At 46.1% G+C, this 25,485-nt stretch overlaps 1 protein-coding gene across 1 annotated transcript in view; it reads right to left on the bottom strand.

The window, feature by feature from the left end:
* Positions 1-25,485, bottom strand: part of ZNF385C (zinc finger protein 385C) — a 114,744-nt gene that overhangs the window by 28,665 nt on the left and 60,594 nt on the right. Inside the window, exon 2 of the mRNA XM_056863494.1 lies at positions 4,833-4,975. Within this exon, the coding sequence (XP_056719472.1) occupies positions 4,833-4,975 (143 nt within the window). The remainder of the gene's footprint in view (positions 1-4,832; positions 4,976-25,485) is intronic.

Here is a 25,485-nt window from a genome sequence, read left to right as displayed (position 1 = left end):
GGCAAAACAGAGTCCTACGACCCTCCTTCCATACCCTCGTCCCACCAATGTTGTCAGAAGAGAACACAGCATATTTAAGTATATTGACTGCCACCATAACCAATGTATTGCATAATTTACTAACTAGTAGTGGGTGATGGTGGTGGTAGTAAGTACCATCAAGTCACAGCTGACTTATGGTGACCCCGTAGCATTTTCAAAGACAAGAGATGTTCGGAGGTGGTTTGCCATTGCCTGCCTCTGCGTGGGCTGAGAGAGTTCGGAGAGAACTGTGACTGGCCCAAGGTCACCCATGAGGCTTCACGTGTGGGAGCGGGGAAACCAACCCGGTTCACCAGATTAGAGTCTGCTGCTCATGTAGAGGGGAATCAAACCCGGTTCGCCAGATTAGAGTCCACCGCTCTTAACCACTACACCACGCTGGGTCTTATTTGCTGATGATAAATACATTCATAACTGTCAATGCTGATTCACTAAATTGACAAACTGGCCTCCTATTCGACTCTGTAAGAACTGGTCAGAGGTGAAAAATTGGATAGACGCAACCTTATCCCTAATTTTAGGCAACATGAACCAATACGTTGGGTCGGTCCTCAGCCCTTGTAGATCCCCTGGGGAGATTGCTCCCCCCCACCCAATAACCATATGCTCATAGCCTTTTACAAACGTGCTCAAATTCTGCACCTGAATGGAGTCTTTCCAGCCCTGACTGGCTATCCACAGGACCACGCTGGCTCCTGAGATTCCTCAGTATAGCACGCTTGCCAAAGCAAAGTCCCTCAGGTGGTCACTTGCTGTCCCCCTGGAGTATACATAGTTCAGCCACTGAATCCTGAACACCTTTGAAACTTTGGGGTTGCTCACAAATGCCAACAATTCCTTTTTTAAAGAGTGTCACCTCTCCTCTCCTCCCACGCTTCCAATATTTGCAAAGTCCTAATACAGCCATACCAGCACAGCCCAGCCAAAGCCTCACCAAAAAAACTCTCTAAAAACCTCCGTGGCAATCCAGCTTCCTGTCCTTATGTGATACCTACCTAGACCATTTTCTTCTGTTCTCGATCTACTGTTCCAGAGAGTTTGCTGAAATGCCTCAAGGTCTTTCTGTCCCTCCGTTCTGAGAGAGAAAACCCAAGTGCACACTTTGCGGATGGTATATTCCGAGAGGGGGAAAAATATTCTCTGCTTTATAACCAATTTGCGTTGACTCAGATTACCTCTGTTTTATCCCTGGGATTTTCCCAGTGATTTATAAATAGAGGTTGTTGAGCTGAGCTTCCTGTGAAGACTTTGGAGGTCAGAGATGGGAAAGCAAAGAGAGACACAGGAAGAGTTCAAACTGTGACTTTATACAAGATGCTATTCAATCCCATGGGATTTGCAGGTCTGGAAAGACTTCAGGACACCTTTTCAAACTTGAGTCCCGGCCCCAAAGTCACAAACTAAGGTCTTCTTGGCATGTCTATTTCACTTGCAGTCACCCCTCTGACAATATCAGGTCTTTGTTGGGATTATGCATGCTGTTTCTGACCCTCAGAGGTCACCTTGCTCTCCCCTTGCGTTTCCCTGTGTTTTGCCCGCGCTTTGAAATGTGAGATAAAACAAGTCTCTCAAAACGCGGTCAAAACATGGGGAAATGCAGGAGGAAAGCAAGGCGATCTCCGAGGGTCAGAAACAGCATGCATCATCCAAACAAAGACCTGATGTTGTCGGGTGGCTTTTCACTGCGGAACTGTTCATCCGTCAGCAAAGACTAGTATGAGTGTGTCTCTTTAAATTGGCAGACCTACAGCTGATGTATGTTGGTTCCTACCAGCATGTTTCTTTCTATTGTATACACTGTACCCATCTGATTTAGTTTGTAACTATTAGCTACATAGTTTGTAAGATTTAGTTTGGTTTGTTATCATTAGGTTTGTTAGTTATATTAAAAGGTGTTAGTAGAGAAATATACTGTTGTCATGATGTTGTTTTTGCATGGAAACCACCTGGAGGTTGGAAACCCTAGCTATTGCTAAAGGGTCTAATACCATTAATCTAACAATGAGGTATTAATTACAGCTGATAGAATGAATCTGCCATGCACCTTTGCAGCAAATTAAGCAGAAGAAGAAGAGAAAAAGAACATTGTTTGGACTTAACTTCGCAGTCCTTTTACTCTACTATGTAAATCCTCCCGTTGGGATTGTTGATGGAAGGACGTTTCCCCGCGGTCACCCCCCCCCCCACCAACTGCTTCGGTGCTTCCTTTTGATTATGCATAACTTTTCGGCCTCTCAGAAGTCCCCTCACTCTCCCCATGCGTTTTGCCCATGTTTTCCAGATGCTGTTTTAGCCAGAATCTGGAAAACATGGGCAAAAAGCAGGGGAGAGTGAGGCGACCTCTGACAGGCGGAAAAGGCATACATAATCAAAAGGAAGCCCCGAAGTGGGGGTGACCATGGGGAAACGTCCCTGCATAAAATGCCACAGCCTTTCTGCTCAGGGGGTGTTGGAGATAGGTTTTGTCTGGGAGGGCGGATATACCCATTGAGCATAAAAAAGCAACAGCAGTTTAGATTAGGGATGGATCTGGGGTGATTAGGCTTTGGAGTTACCAAGGGCAGCCTGTGTGCTTGCTTCTGCACCGCCAGGTACAAACACCAGCTCTCCCCTGGGAAGTTATTACAAACACCGCTGACTTCTAGTCTTCTGTCTCCTAAAGGGAACTGAACTGATAAAAGAAGAAGAAGAGTTGGTTTTTATATGCCGACTTTCTCTACCACTTAAGGAAGAATCAAACTAGCTGACAATTGCCTTCCTTTCCCCTCCCCACCACAGACACCCTGTGGGGTAGGTGGGGCTGAGAAAGCTCTAAGAAAACTGTGACTAGCCCAAGGTCACCCAGCTGGCTTCGTATGTAGGAGTGGGGAAACAAATCCAGTTCACCAGATTAGCCTCCGCAGCTCATGTGGAGGAGTGGGGAATCAAACCCGGTTCTCCAGATTAGAGTCCACCGCTTCCAACCACTGCTCTTAACCACTACACCACGCTGGCTCTCTTGACCTTGACCTTGCCACAGCTCAGGGCCAACCCAGATGGGATACTGGGAGCACCATGAATGGGGAGATCCCTTCAATGTTCAAGCATAAAGGGGCATAATTTCATTCAGGACTGTGTGGTGATTAAACTTTTACCCTTTTCCTAAATTGCTCCTCCTGTATGGGGGGATTTTGACATGGGGCTGCTGTTTGAGGCTAAATAGAACCTCCATGTTCAGAGGCACTGTTACGACTGATCACCAGATGCAAAAGACAAACCACAGGGGAGGGGCTACTGCCTTCACACACTGCTTGTGGTTTTCCAAAGAGCATGAACGCTGAACTAGATGGCCCCTTCCTCTGATTTAGCAACACTTTTTTATTCTTATGAGAGCAGCACAGATTGTCGTCACAGGACACTTGTCCTAAAGTTTAGCCTGAGGAGGGCAGGGTTTGGGGAGGGGAGGGATTTCAATGCCATAGAATCCAATTGCCAAAGCAACCATTTTCTCCGGGTGAACTGATCTCTATCGGCTGGAGATCAGCTGTAATAGCAGGAGATCTCCAGCTACTACCTGGAGGTTGGCAACCCTAGGTTAACCCCACACACCGTCCTGGCAATTGGTAGCTATCTCCAGCCTCCCAACCATCCTGTTTCCCAACAGCTACCACCTTCTCAAATGACTGTCCCCTTGGCACCATAACAATCCTTGGTGACCTTGCAGCCAGGCAACTGAAGCTGTCCCTCAGTAGCAAAAAGGCTGGGCCGAATATGATGAGCGGTAGCGGGTGTTTGCAGGCAGCCTGCAGTTGCAGTACTCCTAGCGAGACCTCGCTTTGCTTAACTCTGGCCCCAGCACGCGTGACCTTTGAGTGATCTTGAAGCTGAAAGACCAGCAAAAGAAATCACTCAGTGAATGCGAGATCGAGATCGAGATCATGACGGGTAGCCGTGTTAGTCTGTCTGTAGCAGTAGGAAAGAGCAAGAGTCCAGTAGCACCTGAAAGACTAACAAAATTTCTGGCAGGGCAGGAGCTTTCTGGTGTCCGAAGAAGTGAGCTGTAACTCACAAAAACTCCTACCCAGCCAGAAATTTTGTTAGTCTTTCAGGTGCTACTGGACTCTTAGGCCAATTATGCAGGGTCAATTTTGATGCTCGATCAAAGCTCTTTTTAAAATGCGACCTTTAAAATGCCTATTCACGGTCCCGATGCAAAAAGAGAAATTCCACTCCCCCCACTTGCCTGCTCCTTCACTCCTTCGTATGCATAGCCATTGGCAATAGTCGTTTGTGATTTTTCATGGTTCCTTCAGTAAATGCTTTGGTGTGGGGGCAGAGCAAATACAAAAGGTCGCATTAAAGGGGCTCTTAAGAAATGTGAAACAAGTATGCACCGGCTTCGCAGTCACTTCCTGAATGATGGTTCAGCGTGAAAAACTTTTAAAAAAAAATGCAGGGCATTTCAGCCTGGAACGCGCTGCTAATTACCAAGCATAAATGGCCTTGCTCTTTTCTACAGAGAGAGAGAGAGAAGAAGAAGAAGACAAAGATGAAGACGAAGAAGACTAGAGAGGCCAGAAGAAACTTGCAACATCTGCACACCATCAAAAATGTTGGGGGGCCAAAACTGGTTGTATTGGACACAATGTTGGGCTGAGATTCCAGCAACGAGGGCCAGCCTTGGCATTAGCTGAGCACAGGTTTCTGCCCTGTGTGTGTGTGTGTGTGTGTGCGTGTGTGTGAACTTTGTCCCCTCTTGTTCAACAGTAAACCTTCCCCCCTAACATTTCTGGACCAATTCCAAATCTCACCGTGTTGAAGTTGGGGAAGAGGTTGAGCGGGGACGTCCCATTGAGGCGAAAGGTCAGAAAGTGCTTGATGTCCAGTGGCGAGTGTAGGGACCGTCCTGGGATGGGAAGCGAAGTTAAGAGGGAGCTATTGTGGCCGGCTGGACCTAAGTGCCAAGAAAAGGAAAACAGAGAGGTAAGGAAATGCTGCAAGGTGAAAGAAACACATTGGAAGGAGAAAAATTGGCGTTTCCCTCTTAGAAGCAACCATTCCAAAACTGTGTCCTGCAAAGAAGCTGCTAGTGCACCATGTGAAATAAAGGCTCCCGCACACCTGAAATGCCCATGCTGCAAAAGAGGCTGCCTGCTGCCTCTCTTCATGATTTACTGCTCTGACCTTGCCTCCTTCCAATCAGTCTCTGCTGGTGCAGGTAATTCTACTGTGTGTCTGCACTGGGTGCACTTAGATCACTTCACACTCCCAATGCAAAATTACAGGAAAAAAATTCTGCTCTCCATAGAAGAAGAATTGGTTTTTATACGCTGACTTTTCCACCACTTAAGGGAGAATCAAACTGGCTTACAATCACCTTCCCTTCCCCCCCACAACACCTGTGAGTTAGGTAGGGCTGAGAAAGCTGTGACTAGCCGAAGGTCACCCAGCTGGACTGGGTGTAGGAGTGGGGAAAACCAACCTGGTTCACCAGATTAGGGTCCACCGCTCATGTGGAGGAGTGAGGAATCAAACCCGGTTCTCCAGATTAGAGCCCACCACTCCAAACCACTGCTCTTAACTGTTGTCTGTTGCATGTCTGGATGAGTTACTGTTCTAGGCTTGCCTCCTTCAACTGTGTGAACCACCGAGATCAATGACGATGCAGAAATGAAGGAGGCAAGTTCTTCTGAAGGCAGGTAACTCTTATTCTCACACATTACAGGAAACCTTTTCAATTGTAAAAATTAAGCATGCTTCTAATTTCAGTCCAGGAAAAGATGTGCCTCAGGGCCTAACTACACAATATGCTGCCTATAGGGCCTCCCCCCAGATGTTTGGGAAGTTGCTGTTTGTCTTGTTAGGAAAACATACATGTACTCGATGGGTTAACATTTAAGTTTCCCCAATGGGGCGAACAAGCAGCTCTTCGAGACCATTTGATGTTGGGAAAATGGCATGGGGAAAAAAAGCTTAAACCCCCACTCTTGACACACTATGGGTCCAGATAGAAAGTGGGTTCCCACACACCCGGGAATTATTTTAGTACAGAATTACATTACCGTTTTGCAGATAATAACTAACTGGTGGTCCCTGGCCCTAAGCGTGTGTGGTTGTCCTCAACAAGAGCCAGGGCCTTTTTGGCCTGGTGGAACTCCCTCCCCAGTAGGGTTGCCAGCGTCCAAGTGGGACCTGAGGATCCCTTGGAATTACAGCCCATCTCCAGACTACAGAGATCAGTTTCCCTGGAGAAAATGGATGCTTTGAAGGGTGGACTCTTTGGCATTATACCCTGCTGAGGTCCCTGTCCTCCCCAAGTTCCATCTTCAAATCTCCAGGAGTTTCTCAACCTGGATCTGGCAACCCTACTCCCTAGCAACATCAGGGCCCTGCGGGACCTTGAAGAGTTTCGCAGGGCTCGTAAAACAGAGTTGTTCCACCAGGCCTACAGCTAAGGGCAGCCGCGGATGTCCTCTATGCTGGCCTCCCTACTAGGGTTGCCAACTGCCAGGTGGTGGCTGGAGATCGCCTGCTATTACAACTGACCTCCAGGCGACAGAGATCAGTTCCCCTGGAGAAAATGGCTGCTTTGGCAATTAGACTCTATGGCATTGAAGTCACTCCACTCTCCAAACCCTGCCCTCTTCAGGCTCCATCCCCAGAATCTCCAGGTATTTCCCAACCCAGAGCTGGAGTTATGATCTATGGTGGAATATTTGGCTGAAAAACCTCTCAGGGGATACTACTTTTATTGGGGACCTCCCACGCCCCCAATGCCTGGGGGTGAGCTGAGCCTTTGCCGTGCCTCGTCATTGGCTTGGCTTAAGAATTGGCCCTGTGTGACCCTGAAACATAGAAGCATAGAGCTGGAAGGGACCTCAAGGGTCATCTAGTCCAACCTCCTGCACAATGCAGGAAATTCACCGCTGCCTCTCCCCCCCTCCACCCCTTCCACTCTCCCAGTGGCCCCTGCTCTTTGTCCAGAGGAAGACAAGAAATAAAAATTAAAAAAACCCTCCAGCATCCCTGGCCAATCTGACCAGGAGGAAAATTCCTTCCTGACCCCAAAGTGATGATTGGCATTACCCTGGGCATGTACGAAAGGGCCACAAGAACCAAGTACTGGCTCATCTCTTCCTGCCCTCTCTCTCATGATCTGCCTAAGTTCACAGAATCAGCATTGCTGTCAGATGGCCATCTAGTCTCTGCTTAAAAACCTCCAAAGAAGGAGAACCCACCACCTCCCGAGGAAGCCTGTTCCACTGAGGAACCGCTCTAACTGTCAGAACGTTCTTCCTAATGTTTAGCCAAAAACTCTTTTGATTTCATTTCAACCCGTTGGTTCTCATCCAACCTTCTGGGGCAACAGAAAACAACTCCGTTTCATCCTCTATATGACAGCCCTTCAGATACTTGAAGATGGCTATCATATCACCTCTCAATCATTCTCTTCTTCTTCAAATTTTCCTACTCCTCACCGTCTTCGTAGCCCTCCTCTGGACACGTTCCAGATTGTCAACATCTTCTTAAACTGTGGTGCCCCAAACTGAACACAATACTCCCAAGGTCTAACCAGAACAGAGTAAAGTGATACCATCACTTTGCACTGTACTATACAAGCCTACTTCCGTTATTAGAGACGGTCAACACCGTTTCTCTTGGATTAGTGACCCTCAGATTAAAAGGGGGGGCACTGCTAACATATTTGTGGTGTGCGTTTCCACCATAAGGTAGGCAAACCATTGCTCTATCAGTCAGTGGTTCCCAACCTTTTTTTGACCAGGGACCACTATGACTTTTTTGTTCGGTGCAGGGACCCCAAGGTTCAAAATTAAAATTCTGAGAATTTGAAAATAAACTTTAATCATAACTGTTAGTTAAACATTAAACTTAGAATAGTATTTGAATATATATTTTTATAATAGAGAACTTTTAATTGAAAATATTAATTTTTTATGGGTTTATAACTTTGTTTCGTGGACCTTAATTTAGTTTTCGCGGACCCCTGGGGGTCCACGGACCCCTGGTTGGGAACCAGTGAAGTGATCCGAGCCTGTAGCACTTACCAGGTTATTTTCTCTTTGTGGTCAGTACTATCCCAATTAGCAACAATATGACTGGACCACCACAGCATTCAAAATACGGCTGTTCCTTGCCAGCGCGAGCATGGGGAGAAGAAGCTGCCTGTCCGCGGCCCGGCTGGAGCACGCGCTGCCCGCTTGCTCACCCACCCTCAGCTTGTACCAGCCGCTGCTCTCCCTCTCTTTCTTTCTGCGGGGGTGGCCGCTGCGCGCCCTGCCCAGTGCATTTCTCTCTGCCCCTGGGGCCAAGGCACGTGGCACACCCCCTTGGCCCCTGCCCCGGGGGCTCCTTCTCCCAGCTTCATGCCCATATCAGCAGCACCAGCGAAGGGACCACAGATTTGAATGTTGTGCTTGTGCCGTGACCTCATGCACTGCTTTAATGGTACCCCAGGCCATAAAACTGGGCCTTCCAAATGGTATATAAATCATAGGCACTACTAGGGAATTTTTTGAAGATACACATATGGACGTATTAATTTCTGCCTGAAAAAAAGAACTGTTCCCAAGGGTTCGGTCACATTCTCAACTGGCCCTAATACAGTACTGGCGGATGCAGAGAAGACTTTGGTTGTTTGTGCATGGGAGTTTGACCTCTGGTTCATTGTGCAATGCCTGAAATCATTACATGCTATGGGAAATGTATTGGAAATGTATTCTTTGATTTGAAATATATTCTTTGTACTCAATAAAGTATATCTGCACTCATGAACATGCCACACTCAGCATATTAGAGGTGGCTTGTAGAGTTACACCAAGCACTTGCATATGTTACAGGCCTCAAGTATAAGAGGCCCACTGTTGCTCCTTAGTTAGAAGGTAATTGAAGAATCCATAGATGGCTTTAGTATGCTTGCATACGCTGGTTTTCCAGAGATAAGAACCGCTAGGAACCCTCTTAGTTAGCCTTGGCAGCTGCCAGGGTCCAAGATAAGAAGAACTGCAGTAATTTAGGATCAAATAGAAAAGCACCTGACCATGAGGGTCTTCACTGCTCATTGGTGAGAATGAGATCACCATTTCTATGTAACGCCTCCGAATCTCTAATAGGGTATTCAGATCCTTAAATATCTACTATTGGTTCTATGTATTGACGCCATGTATTTCGTCTTTTGCACCTCCCATTACCAAAGATTATATCTGTGCTTGCACTCCTTTGATGTTGGTGTGAATTGTCCTGGCATTTGGGCAATTTTCACCCAGTGTGTATATTGGGCCTAATAAACAAACTGCTTTGAACTATCAACCTCCTACTGTGTTATTGTCATTGGGAATTGATACAATAATACAGGCATATCAGTTGCTCGCTGGACTCACTGATGGGAGTCTATTAGGGTTGCCAGGTCCCTCTTTGCCACCGGCGGAAGGTTTTGGGGGCGGAGCCTGAGGTAGGTGGAGCTTGGAGTGGGGAGGGACTTCAATGCCATAGAGTCCAATTGCCAAAGCAGCCATTTTCTCCAGGGGAATGGATCTCTATCTGCTGAAGATCAGCTGTAATAGCAGGAGATCGCCAGCTAATTATTAATTAATTAATAATTAATTTCAAAGTGCAGATCCCACGTGGGATCTGATATGCATGCAGCACTTTGAAATTAATTACTAGAGATGTGCAATATAGAGGAATATGCTTGAAAGACTGATGAAGAATCCAAAGAATTTGAAACGGCCGTATCTTCCTTGAAGCAAATCCTCCTTGAACTATCTATAATTATTAGAACTGCTCACTTACCTGTATGACACTTATACAGAAGACTGATGTACATACAGTGAGAGACTTTGCACTCTTGTATAGATATATTCCTTTGTCTACTACCGTCCATGAGATGGGATGTATAGTTGATGTATAAGATTTTCGTCAATATGTATGTGTAATTGTTTGTGCGTAATTGTTTAGACACAGTAGCTTATAAATATTTTTGCACCTCAAAATACTTGTTCGCCCCTGTACTAATTTCCTCATCTGTTGATATCAATACAGTGGTGCCTAATTTCTCCCCCAGTACCTGGAGGTTGGCAACCCTAGAGTCTATGCACCAGCAGTCTCCAAGCTTTAAATGCTACTTTGTAATTGGCTTATTTTGTAGAGCTTACTGTCAGAGAAAATCCACCCCCCAACCCAGTTGCTGCATGATAAAGCATTTTAAGAACAAAAACCAAATTGCCAGGTCCCTCTTCGCCACCGGCGGAAAGTTTTATGGGCAGAGCCTGAGGAGGGCAGGGTTTGGGGAGGGAAGGGACTTCAATGCCATAGAGTCCAATTGCCAAAGCGGCCATTTTCTCCAGGTGAACTGATCTCTATCAGCTGGAGATCAGTTGAAACAGCAGGAGATCTCCAGCTAGTACCTGGAGGGTGGCAACCCTACGAATATTAGATAATGGTCACCATTCACTCACAAAGCCACATGTGATGCATGGCACTCTAGAGATCTCCTGGAATTACAACCAGACTACAAAGATCAGTTCCCCCAGAGAAAATGGCTGCTTTGGAGGGTGAACTCTATGGCACTGCTGCGATCCCTCCCCTTCCCCAACCCCACCCTCCCCAGGCGCCACCTCCAAATCTCCAGGAATGTCCCAGCTTGCAGTTGGCAACCCTACATCCAAGGGCACTATTGCAGTGAGAGTAAAACCTGCTGGAGGCTTTTGCCAGGGACCCCATGGTCACAGAATCATTGGATCATAGACTTGGAAGGGACCACCAGGGTCATGGGTTGTAAGGCATTTCAGGGCCCACATAATGTACTGCACTGTTTCTAGGGGCCCGGGCAACATAAGGCTCTTCCTCCCTCCACACTTGTCTCAGCAATGCATGCAGTGCTTGTTCAAAGACAGCAAAGCATTCACCCCCCATCAGCTGGCGGCTAAGTGCTCCTCTCCCTAATTCTATATTGCTCTACATCAAGTTTCTATTATTATTATTTAACTTTATTTGCCAGTATAAAGGGAGAGGGGTAGGAAAAGAACGGATCAAAAACCACCTAAAAGCCTTAAAAAAACAACAACACCCAACCTTTAGTTTGCACATTTCCCTACAGATTGTGGCAGAACAACCCTATCTGCCTGGGAGGAAAAAATGACCTCTTTCTAGCAGACTGGACAAATTTATTCCCTTCCTCGTGGAGGGAGCTGCTCCCCAATCCAGCTTTGACTCCAGGGGGAGAAACCACAGTTGTTTCATCAGCCATGTGCTGATCAAATTAATGGCAAAGTCACTCAGAAGGGAAATCTAGGGAAGAGAGTGTGAGGAGAGGACGGTTGTTCACGTATTTATTTTCAAAGGCAAAAAAAGTGTGTGTGTGTGTGTGAATATGTATAAAGCCCATAAATAATCATGAATCATGCCTGGCTCAAAAGTATGCTCCTGGCTCTCCTGGCGGTTTGAGGGAGAAAGGAAAGAACGTCTGTCTAATCCTCCCCACCCTCCTGTTGCGACCCGCTGCACTTGGTCAAGGAGGAGAAGCCAGCTGAAGATCGCTGGAAGGATCCGGAGGTGCCTAATTTGCAGCCTGCACCTGGAGAAGCGCACAGACCCAGCTGGGCCAGCAACCAGGCCCTTCCGGCTCAGCTGGCCTTCATAACGCAGCCCGCCTGTCAAGGGCAATGTCCTCTGGCGCTCCCCTCCTGCCAGGAACTCTGGCAGCTGGCAGAACACTCTATGGGATCTACCGCTTGGCATCAGTTGGTGGCAGTCTCAGCCCTTAAAAGTTGTCGCTCTGAAGATCTGGGCTAGGGAACTTAATATTGATAATGATCATTTATTTATATCCCGCCCTCCCCTGGCAATGCCGGGCTCAGGGCGGCTAATAACGCAGTCACAGTACATAATATAATACATAAATCCATTACCTAAAATATAGTACATGAATCACCATATCGCTGAGTGTTTAGACTAATAAATCTAATCGACGGTGCCTAAATAAATGCCCCAACAAGGAGGGATGTTCTTCCAGCGGTAGTATAACATCAAACAGGGGGAGAAATGGACCACAGCTAGACTTATCAAGGACAGACAGGGTAAAAGGGACTAAAGGGAAATGGGGGGGGGGGAGGGAACAGGAAAAGAAGGAAGGGAAAGAGGGGAAGGGAAGGATAGGGAGGCCAGTATTTTGATGACACCGTTGCTCTTCTCAATTGGACTATCCATCATGGGCTATTTTGGAGGTTTCTTGTCTCTTTAAATGGAATGCATTAGGGCATGGGTTCTCAACATGGGGGGAATTCCCCCGGGGGATTTTAGGGTTGGGGGGGGGGGACTGGGACCATTATTCAGCAAAGTGTGATGTCCTGTAGATTATGTACTATCTGTAAAACTGTAGTTTTTTTTTTTTAATTAGACTATCTTGGGAAGGGGGGAATTATATTCTGAACATTGGTGAAAGGGGGGGAATGGAGCAAAAAAGGTTGAGAACCACTGCATCAGGGCCTATTCATGCAGCAGTAGATTCTGTCCCTCGTGCAATTTCTGCAGGTAGAGATGTACGGGAGATAATGTCACAACAATATCAATTTGATCCATTTTCGCATGCTAAACGAACAGTATGGGCCAATCCAGATTTAAAAACTGGGAAAAAATCTTTTTTAATGGAAGGCTTGGATGTGTTGGGGGATTTTTACTTTGAACCAATTAAGAGACTACGGGGACAAGTTTTTATTATTGTCTTGGCTGAGGTCTAGACATGACCTGTCAACTTCTGTTGATATCTAAATATGGCCCTGCAGCACTTGGGCCATTTTTGCATGGTAATTAGAAGCGCAATCCAGACTGAATTGCCCCACAGATTTTTTTAAATTTTGCACACTGAACCGTCATTCCGGAAGTGACTGCAAAGCCGGTGCAGACCTGCTTCGCATTACAAAAGAGCCCACTTAACGCAACCTTGTGTGCTTGGAAGAATAATCAGAGGGAACCATGCAAAACAACAGCGGCGCATTAGCTATGCACATGCTAATGGCTATGCAAACGAACGAAGGAGCAGGCGAGTGGGTGGTGGGTGGAATTTCTCCTTTTGCAGTGGGACCGTGAATAGGCATTTTTAAAGTCGCATTTTAAAAGAGAGCTTTGAACAAGCATCAAAATTGACCATGCATAAATGGCCTAAGTGTTTCATAATCTTGCTCATTCTTGGAAACTCTAATTGAATCAAGGCAGAAAATGAAACCTACAATATTTGTTTACAAATATTTGATGTTCATCCATCCATCCATCAATTGAAATTACTGATTAATAAATATGATATGCAAAATCTCAGAAATGAATGGAGTAAGGAACTTGCTCACCTTATTTTGCCATAGCAATGGGACATGGCCCTAAATTTTGTACCTGTTGTTTCTGTGGACCTTAAGCGGTGAGCCATTCAGCCAAAAAGTATGCTTAGGATATACTGGACACCACAGTGACTTTTTAGCGAAGGACTAAGTAAAATGTCTAATTGTTGGCGCTGTAACCTACCAGACAGGTCTATTAAACATACTCTTCGGGCCTATTCCATCATTCGGTCTTTTTATTTTTATATCACGCTTTTCTCTACCTTTAAAGAGTCTCAAAGCGGCTTACAGTTGCCTTCCTTTCCCCTTCCCACAACAGGCCCCTTGTGAGGTAGGTGTGGCTGAGAGAGTTCAGAGAGAACTGTGACTAGCCCAATATCATTTTTCTGTTAGATTATTCATTGATTGTTGAGGATGCTTACCATATGTACTTTTAAACTATTTGTCTCTCCCTTGGAGACTAACTGATGGTAAACGGAAATGGACCCTTGGTACCCTTACTGTTGCTAAAAGAGTTGCATTACAACACTGGAAAGATAAATGCCCACCTCCAGTAATCCAATGGATTGAAGACTTTGCAACTTTAGCAACATTTGAACGTATGGTATAGATGACAACTGCGCATGAAGATCTTCTTGACACTTGGAAACCTTTTACAGATGTTTATCTGTAGATTTGCCACCACTGTTGTTATACTTTGTTATATTTTTTATTTCTTTCTGTTTGCAGTAATTAAAATAAACAACAACAGGGATTCTGAGCTGCCCCAGTTTAGAATCCTATTTTGTACAGAAGAAACAAACTTGTGCCTAGACGCACACATTCAGATGTCACAGCAAATTGCTGCTTGGCCGAAGGCATGCCAACCAGAAGGATTTCAATTGTGTTCTGTGCGCAAGGGGAGGAGGGAGTGCGCAGGCGTGGCCTTGAAGCAACCTTTAGGGTCCATGCCTCCCCCAAACCGTGATCTACCACGATGCCTGGATCCTGCCAATGTCTGACAGAAAGCTCCACAGACATATTTTCTAGTGTGTGAGAGCTGAAATCCTCTGCTGGGCTCCGTGCCCCTCCCCAGGATTACCAAAAGCAGAATTATATAAATTAAAAAAAAAAAAAAACACTCATCTTTCTCAATATGCATCATTTACAGCGCAATCCTATGAAGAGTTTCTCCAGTCTAAGCCAACTGAAATGAATGGGCTTAGACTGGAGTAACTCTCTTTAGGATTGCACTGATATTCAAGTAAGACTTCAGCGCCTCTCTGGAAGACGTGTGGTGTCCCCCCCCCCCCCGGTTAATGCAGAGCATACATCTAGGGATGCCAGCCTCCAGGAGGGACCTGGGGAACCCCCCAGAATTACTGCTCATCGCCAGACTACAGAGACTGGAGAAAATGGATGTTTCGGAGACTGGACTCTATGACTCTATGGCTTTTGGGTGAATCTTCACCATAGAGGGTCACCCAGGCATCACTTCCGTTTTTGAGCTGGAAGTGATGCTGGGAGTTGAAATGACACCAAACAGCCCCCTCCCCAATTTTTCACCACCAGTCTGTCAAGCATTGGAAGGGGACTGAGGGCCCAGGCTGGGAGGTCTCACTCTTCCACTATAGCAGGACACTTGCCCCCCTCCCCCAATCCTGATCTACTACTTTCTGTGTCAATTGTTATCTTAAATACATTTGGGCTCCGCAGAAAAATATGACAGATCTACTAGACCTTCTGCAATTAGGGTTGCCAACTCCGGTTTGGAAAAGTCCTGTTGATTTGGGGGGAGAGAACAGGAAGGACAGAGGTTGGGAAGGGAGCTCAGCAGTGCCATCGTTTCAAAGTGATATGATTCTAAGACTTCTGTTTCTCATCGACTCTATGGCAGGGGTTCCAACGTGGTGTCTGTGGGCGCCATGGCAGATGCAGACATCTTTTCTGGTCCCGCCGAAGTACTTTTAGGAAGTGGGTGGGGCCAGGTAGGGCTTTTGCCCAGCAAGGCTTCTGATTGACTACTGGAGATTTGATTGGCTGTGCAGATTTTTTAAAATGTTGCTTTGGCAGCACCTGCCAGAACAGCACAAGGATCTACACTGTGTTATTGAAGTTAAGCTGTGGCAATCATTTTGTGGCTGGCTCTGCCTCCTGCAGCAGCCACTTTGTGACTGCGCCCACCATGCCATGTCAGAATCCCAAATGGGCCCACAGTCTTAGAAAGGTTGGAGACCTCTGCTTTATGGTATACTACAGAGTCCACTCTCCAAAGTTCCCATTTTCTCCAAGAGAACTGATCTTTGCAGATTGAAGATCAGTTGTAATTCCAGGAGAAGTCCAGGACATACCTTGTGGTTGGCAACCTGATCTGTAACAACCTTACAGTACACAAGCCTCCCTCCCCATATGCACATGTTTGTGTGGGCATACGTGCCAGCTGATTGAGAACATTTCATGCATTTGATGAAGCGGGTTCTTAATTCACTTTGTGCCACAATAAATGTGTCAGTCATTAAGGTGTCCCAGGATTTGGTCATTAGTACTACCCTGACCTCCCTTGGAGGTAGGATTGTCAGGTGGGAGGTTTTTGGGGTGGGAGGTTTTGCCACTGGTGGGAGGTTTTTGGGGTGGAGCCTGAGGAGGGTGGTGTTTGGGGAGGGACTTCAATGCCATAGAGTCCAATTGCCAAAGCAGCCATTTCCAGGTGAACTGCTCTCTATTAGCTGGAGATCAGTTGAAATAGCAGATCTCCAGCTAGTACCTGGAGGTTGGCAACCCTACTTGGAAGTCAGCTCCAGGTTGCCAGCTCCAGGTTGGGAAATACCTGGAGATTTTCGGGGCAGAGTCTAAGGAGGGCAGGGCTTGAGGAGGGAGGGACTTCAATGGGGTATAATGCCATACAATCCACCTTTCAAAGCAGCCATTTTCTCCAGGTGAACTGATCTCTATCGGCTGGATAATAGCAGATCTCCAGCCAGTACCTGGAGGTTGGTGACCCTACTTGGAGGAAGGGCTGGATATAGTTTAATAAGCAAACACTTTTGCCTTGGGGCTCAGCCGGTGGATTTGGAGGGATTCTCCCACTCCCATTTCTAGGCCTTACTGAAAACAAGGCTAAGCTTTTGGGTGATTGCTCTGCTTCTTTAGATCATCTTTCCTTCCCCCCACCCACTGGAGGCCCACTGGCTGAAGTTTCTTGTCAGTGATATTCCAACTGAGCAGCTGTGGGATATATTTTTAGCAGTTAATTTAGACACTCAATTAAAAGGATTTCCCTCAACGAAAACGGTAAGGACTCCAGTGAGTGCCCGGGGACAGAAGGATGCCACTACTGGAAAGATCAGCCACATGGCCACAAGGAGATAGAGGCTTGCCTGGTGAGAAAGTTTAGGTTAGGTGAGGGATGCCTGTGTTGAAAAAACACACACACCCTTTTCTTTATTAGCTGTATGCTGAACAGGATGTCAGGTGGAATGGGGCCGGAGGGGAGCCCAGCACACGTCTTCAGGCTATAGGACTACAAGGCTGGCATCAGTCTTGATATTCTTGTTCAGTTTGTAGCCTCAGCACACATGCTAAGGAACATTGCAATCCCAACCTTCTTGGCTCACAACGACCATGCCCCCATACACACTAAAGTCACCCCCTGTGCGTGCACACACACTTTCCACATAGCATTGCCAACCTCCAGGTAGTAGCTGGAGGTCTCCTGGGATTACAACTGATCTCCACCCGCTAAAGATCAGTTCACCTGGAGAAAATGGCTGCTTTGGAAGGTGGTTTCTATGGCATTATATCCCACTCAAGTCCCTCCCCTCTCTTGGCTTATTCAGAAAATATCCAATTTCAAATTGGAAATTAAAAAATACTTTAAAAGCCAGACAAATATCTAGCCAACCTCCTCTTCTCTCCATGCAGAAAGTTTTCCTTTATACCTTTATGCCATCATTTATACCTTCTCAGCTCCAGGACCATCTGAAGGACCCCTTCCCTCTGCCTGCAAAAACAGACACGTCTACCAGATATGAGAACAGGAAGCTGGTTCCTTTTCCCCCTTTCAGTTTTAAAGCTTCTGAAATCCCACCCTCAAACTGAAAACTCTCAGAGGAAAAAGCAAATTAATTTCTGGAGAAAAAAAGGAAGTAAACACAATGATCTGTTTTTATTCTTGGACAATCTGTATAATGTGTGTGTGTAAAGTGCCGTCAAGTCGCAGCCGACTTATGGCGACCCCTTTTTGGGGTTTTCATGGCAAGAGACTATCAGAGGTGGTTTGCCAGTGCCTTCCCCTGCACAGCAACTCTGGTATCCCTTGGTGGTCTCCCATCCAAATACTAACCAGGGCTGACCCTGCTTAGCTTCTGAGATCTGACGAGATCAGGCTAGCCTGGGCCATCCAGGTCAGGGCAATCTGTATAATACATTCCATAATTATACCAAAAAGAGAAACATTGCAACAAGCTTGACATTTTTTTGGTTAAGATGTTAGGAAAAAAGAAATTCAGTTTATCACTGGGGCAACTGCAAGTTTATTCCAAACATTTAAGGCATGTGTGTGTGAGAGAGACTACGCATGAAGAACACTGAAGAATCAAACCTTATTTCAAGAAAATAATATGATATGCAAATATCTTTTCTGTATTCTAAGTTTGTGTAGCCCATCTGCATTAACAGCTGCAGAGCACTGCTGTAAAAAAAAAAGGGAGGGGACAAAAGAAATACTGCAGGTTTAAAGCTCAAGAGTAAAATAAATAATGATTTGTCATTATTCGCAGGTGGAAACAGGAATTAATGCACTGGGGACAGTTCTGGTTTTGCAACTGAATCAACAGCACAATGTCTGCTAATTTTAACGGAGCAAAACTGCAGCCGTGGTTTTTGCAGCAGGCAGCTGTACTAGTTGAGGAAAGTCCAGATTCCCCCAGTACATTTCCTTGGGGGAAATAGCTCGGTAGAGTTTGGTTCCTACCTTTTCATAGCTTGGTAACAATTTATAACCCCCAAACGGTGTATGTGTGTGCTCTCTCTCACTCTCTACATAAGCTTGCATCCTATTTCCAGAATTTTGCAGTGGGAGAAGATGGTAGTATCTCTGCTTGACCAGGATGGGCAACAGTTTTATACATTAGTTACACTCTGCCACATACACACAGACACATACACCAGAAGGCTCTGTAACGGCATAAGAACCATGGCTGAGGAGACCCGTTGGATTGGAACCAAAAGGAATCAAGATATGCACCGTTTCTCTTGTTTTCAGTTATGGCAGGCCTTTCTGAGTCACTGAAAGTCAATGTTCATGTTATGTGCAGTTCTGCTTTTCTTTAGGCTTGCCATTTGCCTGCAGGCAGTGGACAATCTCCCACCCCTGCCCTCAGTCCCTCACCCTTGATCATTTGAAGAGCAGGAGAAAAAAATGGGGTGGAAGCAGCATCGATGATGGTGTAGGAATTCCTCCTAGTCTCTATGGCCTAGAACCACAGAGACTGGGGAAATTCCTAGAGCTTCACCAAGAAGTGAGGTCACACCCTCGTGAAACTCCGCCCTCCCCAGGCAATACCCCCAACATTTCCTGAAATACCAGTGCAGGACTGAGAAGAACCCTAGTTGCCTTCATTTTTAATGCTTCAAGTTTGGAAGATGATTAGATGGCAGAGGCTTGTCAGTCATTTCTTTGCTTAAACCGGTACTCTGAGCTGCTTTCCCACCAATCAGAATGTGTGTGTGGGTCTGTATCTACGTATACAGGGCCCCTGTATTTTCCACCCAACTGAAAGAGAAAAGTAGCTAGTAGTGAAGCAGGTTCTTGAACAGACTAATGGCTGTCAAGGAAAGAGTTTAACTATGCCCTCCCCTGCAACAGACTGGCCCTTCACTCAACCTCAAGCCATATAGCAGAGCTTTCATTTAAAAAGTTAGGAATAAATAGTGGAACTCCACAAATTGCACAATTTGGCTCTGAATGAACAAGAAACATCTGTGATTTGTTTTGGGAACCTGCAACTCATCTTTGTTACTGATAAAACGACAGTACTTTTGTTAAAATGCACAGCATCCTCTTCACTCCTCCTCCCCTAAATCTGATGGGTAACCTAGATAAAATTGAACACTTTCACACTCTTTCCAGCAAGATTTCGGCTCAATTAAAGTGATTTTAATGCTCCTCTCTCAAACTTATTTAACCTGCATCATTTCACCTGTTGCTGTTGCAATATTCAGCAGCCAAGGCAAAATCAAACTCCTCAAGAGCTGGTCCATTGAGGGCAATTTTCATGATGCTGGACAAGCCCTGGTCTTCCTTTGAGTAACTCCACCGGCGCTGCTTCAGGAGCTCCTTTCCTCGGTTGATTTTCTCTCTGAGAGCAGAGCCGAAAGGCATCACGAGAGCAACGACAGCCAGGATGGCAAAGTCTGGAAACAATTTGTGCATCTCAGAATTCTCACAGACCAGTTTAGCACATAGATCCTTGTAGGAGAGCTGACGGAGGCTGAACACTATCTGTTTGAAGAGATGGAAGTCATCCAGTGCCCGGTCACTCACCACCATGCTGGAATATGCCTGCAAAAGGAAATTCAACTCATCCATGCCATAGCTTCCAACCTCTTCTAAAGACTGAGGGTAGCACATGGGGTTAAAGATAGCCGAGAAAGAGCTGATCGCTTCCAAAGACCGGCTAGGGAATCTATCCTGAAGATGGCGCCAGATGCCCTCCAGGTAAGTCTTCTTGAAATGCTCAAACTTCTTCATGTGCATCTTGGAACAGTCAGTAAGTTCCACGCCTTTGTAGAAGAACCTACTCTCTACACCTTGATGGTCCCCACAGGGATGCTCAATGAGGTCATTAAGGAACTCTTGGAAGTTCTGGTCATTGACGTTCTTCTGGATTTGGAGGTTGACAATGGTGGCAGAAATGATGGGTTTCAAGATGGAAAGATCATTATCCTCTAGGAAGAAAAATCTGCTTAGTGTCTGGAAGACAGGCAGGGTGTCCAGAAGTACTTTAGTAAAGGCTACAAAGTAGAATTTCTTCAGTTCTTCACAGATGCCCAACGCCATCGGGGATCTCTCCAACTCACTCTCCAGATGAAACAACAAGGTCGGCCAGGAGGAATTAATAGCCTCCACAGCTGGTAAGATGGAGCTCCAGTGGACAGTCATGGGGCTTTCTGTATCCCTCTCATAGAACTGAAAGACCTTTTGCAACTCTCTGAGGTGACTGTTCTCTGCAGTGAAGTTGACAGAGAGTTTGCAAATGGCATCCATAACAGCCTCATACTTCCGTATGCTCTCTACTTTGAAGAGGTCCTTTGCTGCTCGCAGTGGACTACTCCAGTGGTGAGAAAGGCAGTGAACTTCAGTGAGCAGGGGGCAGATGGCTTTTACCTTAGCCCTTATACCACTGAGCCTGTGGGTCACCAGGGAGGATCCCACAGAGTTCAGCCACGCAACCTTCATGGTTGGTAGTCCAAAAGTGAGCATCGCCTTGACGGTTTTGTTTGCCCCTGTGCAATCCTCGCTGTCTGGAAGTGGAACGGTGCCTAGGAACATGATGGCAGTCTGGCCGTCATGAAGGGAGACGGCAGTGCTAAATACGATCAGCCTCCTTCTCTCCAGGGCATCTATAGTCTCATCCACCACGAGACCAACGAAAGGTGAGGACTTCATCCTGAGCTTTGCCTCAGCATGTAGGACTTCGGCAATGGCTGCCTAGTGTTGGTGAGCAAGAAATGGCGTGGGGAGGGGGGACACAAACAAACAAGGTATTTAAAGAGTCCTTCAAAACCTAGCTTCTCCAAACAGGAGGTAGGACACCATAAAGAGCCCTAAGAAAAGGATCAATCCTTCCTTTCATTAAACAGTTTCACCTGTGGCTACATGTTTCAACTTGCAGGTTTCATTGGCTGGATTGAGGTTTCTGATGTGGAAAGTGTGTGTGGGGGGCAGTTTTTGCTCAACGTTGGTCTTTATGAGCTATTTACTTCTCCCTGTGCTTGCATCAAATGATCTTCCTAGAGTTCTGTACAGGAAAACACACATGCTCATGCTGTGGAGCTAGGGTTGCTCCAGGTGGTGGCTGGAGATCTCCTGCTATTACAACTGATCTTCAGCCGATAGAGATCAGTTCACCTGGAGAAAATGGCTGCTTTGGCAATTGGACTCTATGGCACTGAAGTCCCTCCCCTTCCCAAACCCCGCCTTCCTCAGACTCCGCCCCAAAAACCTCCCACTGATGGCAAAGATGGACCTGGCAACCCTATGTGGAGCACAGTTTCCCCAAATTCTGTCCTACTACCCCCTCTTCAAACACACAGCACAAACGAAATTTATGAAAATGTATTAATTCTTTCCAAATGTTGGAAAGTTTTAATGTAAGAATCTGGATTGTTCCACCCACGGCCCTTGGGCCTTTTCTGCCTGGGTAAAGATAATGGAAATAGTCCCTTGACTGTGGGTACAGGGGTGAATCCTACTCCTAACTTACCATTCCACTGAGCAAAATGTATTTATTAAAATCTTTATATGCCACCTTTGCTTTAGGCTCAAGTTTGAGCTGAACTAAGTGGCTCTTTCATTGAAGGAAGAGCCACTTAAGTTGAAGAAAGGCTTCTTGGGCTCGAGGAAAGTTAGTGAGAGGATTGTAGGACCCATCCCTTTCTGACCTCACAAGGGGCTTTTCCGCATGGTTTTTTTTTGGGTTCTGGCCCCATACTGCTTTGGTTTATCCAGTCTCCTTATGCATTTTTGTGCCTTTGTGCCACTGTCCGGTGATTGGACTGTTGTGGTCAAACCACTCCCTCTCCTCCACCCCACCCTGAGAGATTTTTTTTAAGGGTAGTAAAATATTGATATATTGCTGGAGTGTTGTAATGATAGACTTAGCACATTCTTTGAATTTCCAGTGTTCATTTTAAAAAGTAAGTCTCTAGCCCCTTGCCTCATGGAGATATAAGGGAAAAGGCATATCTCTGTGAGGGAAAGGGCTACTGAGTTACTTTTTTGTTTTTAAATGAAAGCTGGGAATTCAGCTAAGCCTACTGTTACAACACTCCAGCAATATATCAACATTTTAGTGTTTTTTTTTAAAAATGGCCATGACGCCACCGATGACATCACCAACGATGATAGCACCCTGCTTTGAAAATCCTTGTTATTGAAGGCACGTGCAAAAAAGAAACTGACTCCAAAACTGTGAAAATGCAGAGGGAGAGCAGATGTGTGGCAGAACTGTGTTCAAACCGATTCCAATGCTTGTGGATTGAGTCCCAAGAAAATCAGGAGCAAGTCAAGCATGCGGAATAGCCCCAGGTCAGACTATCCAGGCACACCATAGACTTTCTTTGAGGAGACATTCCTGCCTTTCTCATCTGGCCACAAAACCAAAGCTGGACTGTCCCACTTTGCATGAAATGTGCTTCAATTCACATATCAAAACCACCCTGGTTTTGCTAGCTTATAATTACCCCAGTTCCTTAAATTCCATTTTGCTAAATTATTTTAATTGCTAACCTCCCTCCCCCCCATCCTCTTGTAAAAAAAGGAAATTCTGCAATATCCACTGGGGGTGAGAAATCTAATTAGTGTGTTTATCTGCCATAAAACAGAGGCCTTTATTTATGCAAAGCAACTGGCAACCGCCCAAGATGGGGCAAACAAATTAATTTGATTTTAACAGGCACGAGATGCTGGTAAAATTAAAGGAAATGGATTTTCTCCTTTTTCTTCCCTTGAGCTTAGTGTTCATAGACTAACCAAGAGCGGGAGAGAAAATTTGTTCTGAAAAAGGAAGGGCCCATAACAGAAGTGTCTATTAAGCTAACTGATCTTCAATGCTTTTCTCATTAAAGAACTCCGCAGTTAACTACCAGAACCCAGCCTGTCAGGGGCCTTATTCTTTTTAAAGGCTCTTCTAATCAATTATTTCTCTACGCAACAATTAAAAGCACACAGAAGATGTAGGAGTGTGTGTCTATCTTTATCCATAACAATAAATCATTAGACTATTTATTTAATTTGGGGGGGGGGGAATGATGCACCTGAGCAACTGATAATCTACACTGAGATACAACTGGGATTCGAATGCCCTGCAATTCTGCCCCTGCCCCTCTTGTACAGATCCACAATTCTCAGGATTCTTCATTTGGGAACCAGGATAGTGAAAGCATGTCTGACCCAGTTTGTAAATTTATAGTGTGGGCAAAAACAAAATCTCCTTCAGCCAGTTCTGGTAACTGCATTTCTTCAGCCCTATAAGCTGTCAGTGAAAGCTTATACAGCACAGTGCCTAAAGAACAGAGTCGTGAATTTGGGGATGATAACAATACCTTAAAGCAGGGATACCCAACGTAGTGCCTATGGCTATGTCAGATTTCCAAAGGCGCCCGCAAGCTCAAAAAGGTTGGGTACCCTTCTCTTAAAAGCTTGCGAAAGAATACTAAAATAATGTAGTGAAATAAAATATTGAAAATGCTGAAATAATATATGCAAAGCCCTTTGAACACTCTTAAAAAGTGTTACATAAATAGGGTTGCCAGCTCTGGGTTGGGAATAGGGTTGCCAGGTCTCTCTACTCCACTGTTGGGAGTTTTGCAGATGTGTGACTGGGAGTGTGCGACCAGCCGACGCCACTCCCAGGTTTACCTGGAAGCAACACGGATGCTCTAGAAATCTCTGCCAAAACTCTATGGTTTCCATAGTTTTCATAGAGTAAACCGGGAAGTGACGTTGGTGCGTTGTGTAGGTAGTGTGTGTGCGTGTGCCTCCCCCCCCGGGGCCTCTTTGCCCGTTGACCAGCTGAGGGTCAGTGGGCAGTCCGGTGGATTGGCAGGCTTTGGCCCACCCCCACTGGGCAACTGGCAAGCCTAGTTGGAAATTTCCTGGGGATTTAAGGGTGGGGCCTGGAGAGGGTAGGGTTCAGGGAGGGGAAGGACCTCAGCAGGGTACAATGCCATAGAGTCCACCCTGCAAAGAAGCCAGTTTCTCCAGGGGAACTGCTCTCTGTCATCTGGAGATCAATTGTAATAGCGGGAGATCTCCAGGTGCCACCTGGAGATTGGCAACCCTAAAAATGCTAAATATTTCTTACCACCAGTCTATTTGGAGTGGGGGAGGGCTAAATTATTTAGAAACCATGACAAATAGAGCAGAAGAAATGACGTGAAAGCCAATGATGCAAATGTGCTTCAGTGGCGTATTTTATTCTGACCACAAAATATGGATTTTCTGGAGTCAAGACATAGGCTTAGGCTTCTTTGCATGTGCATGCACAAACACTGCACATGGGGGTAACACATACACACCTGCATTGCTTGGATGCTGTCGGGCTGGTCGTACCATTCACAGTCAGAGGACAGCAGAGCTTGGCAGAAATTGAACTTGTGCAACTCAAGCAAGGAGGCACATTTCTCATCCGGGACCTCCTCTTTGGCCATCCAGTAGACAGTGGTGAGGGCAGCTACCTTGATGGGATTTACTTCCTTTTTGATCAGTGGGATCAGCTCTTGGTGACACCATGTCTGTGCCTCAAAAGCCACCTGCTCTTTGTTGACTGCCAAGGCCTGCCGGTGGGCTCCTGAGGTCACGTGATGCAGGAGGGCATGGCGCTGGAAGTTATCTGTGCCCACAGTGAAAGCGTTCTTGGCCTTGCCGTGCTTGTTTCTCACAAGGGCTTGGCGGCACACGGTGCAAAACATTATTTTTTGTTTGTAGTCAAACTCCAGCCAGGCAAATTCTACCTTCCAGCGCTCATTGAAATACCGCTTGAATTTCTTATTTGAGTTGGAAGTTTCCCCGGCGGGCTTCTTCCCAGGTGGTACCATAGCTTGCGCCCTGGCTGTGGAACTAAGTGCAAAGGACTGAATTCCCCCCTTTTCTGGAGGAGAATCAGCTTTCACATTTACTTTAGAAAGGAGGCTCTATTTCCCACTTCCCTGGTTCGACTGGAGATGAAACAGACAAGGGGGAAAGGGATTAGGGCATAGGCAGATCTCACCTGGCCTTGCTAGCAAGCAATTTGATTCGGTGGTTAGACACATGGCCACGCCATGTGAACAAGATGTAAGACTCCATGGTGGGGAAGCTTTTGACACAGATTTGTACCAGTGAGCTCCTCTCCACTTAAGACACATCATAATGAAG

The sequence above is a fragment of the Euleptes europaea genome, chromosome 18 (assembly GCF_029931775.1).
Source record: "Euleptes europaea isolate rEulEur1 chromosome 18, rEulEur1.hap1, whole genome shotgun sequence".
Taxonomy (NCBI): Eukaryota; Metazoa; Chordata; class Lepidosauria; order Squamata; family Sphaerodactylidae; genus Euleptes; species Euleptes europaea.
The sequence above is the reverse complement of the archived record's forward strand: the minus strand, read 5'-3'. Positions and strand labels throughout refer to the sequence as shown.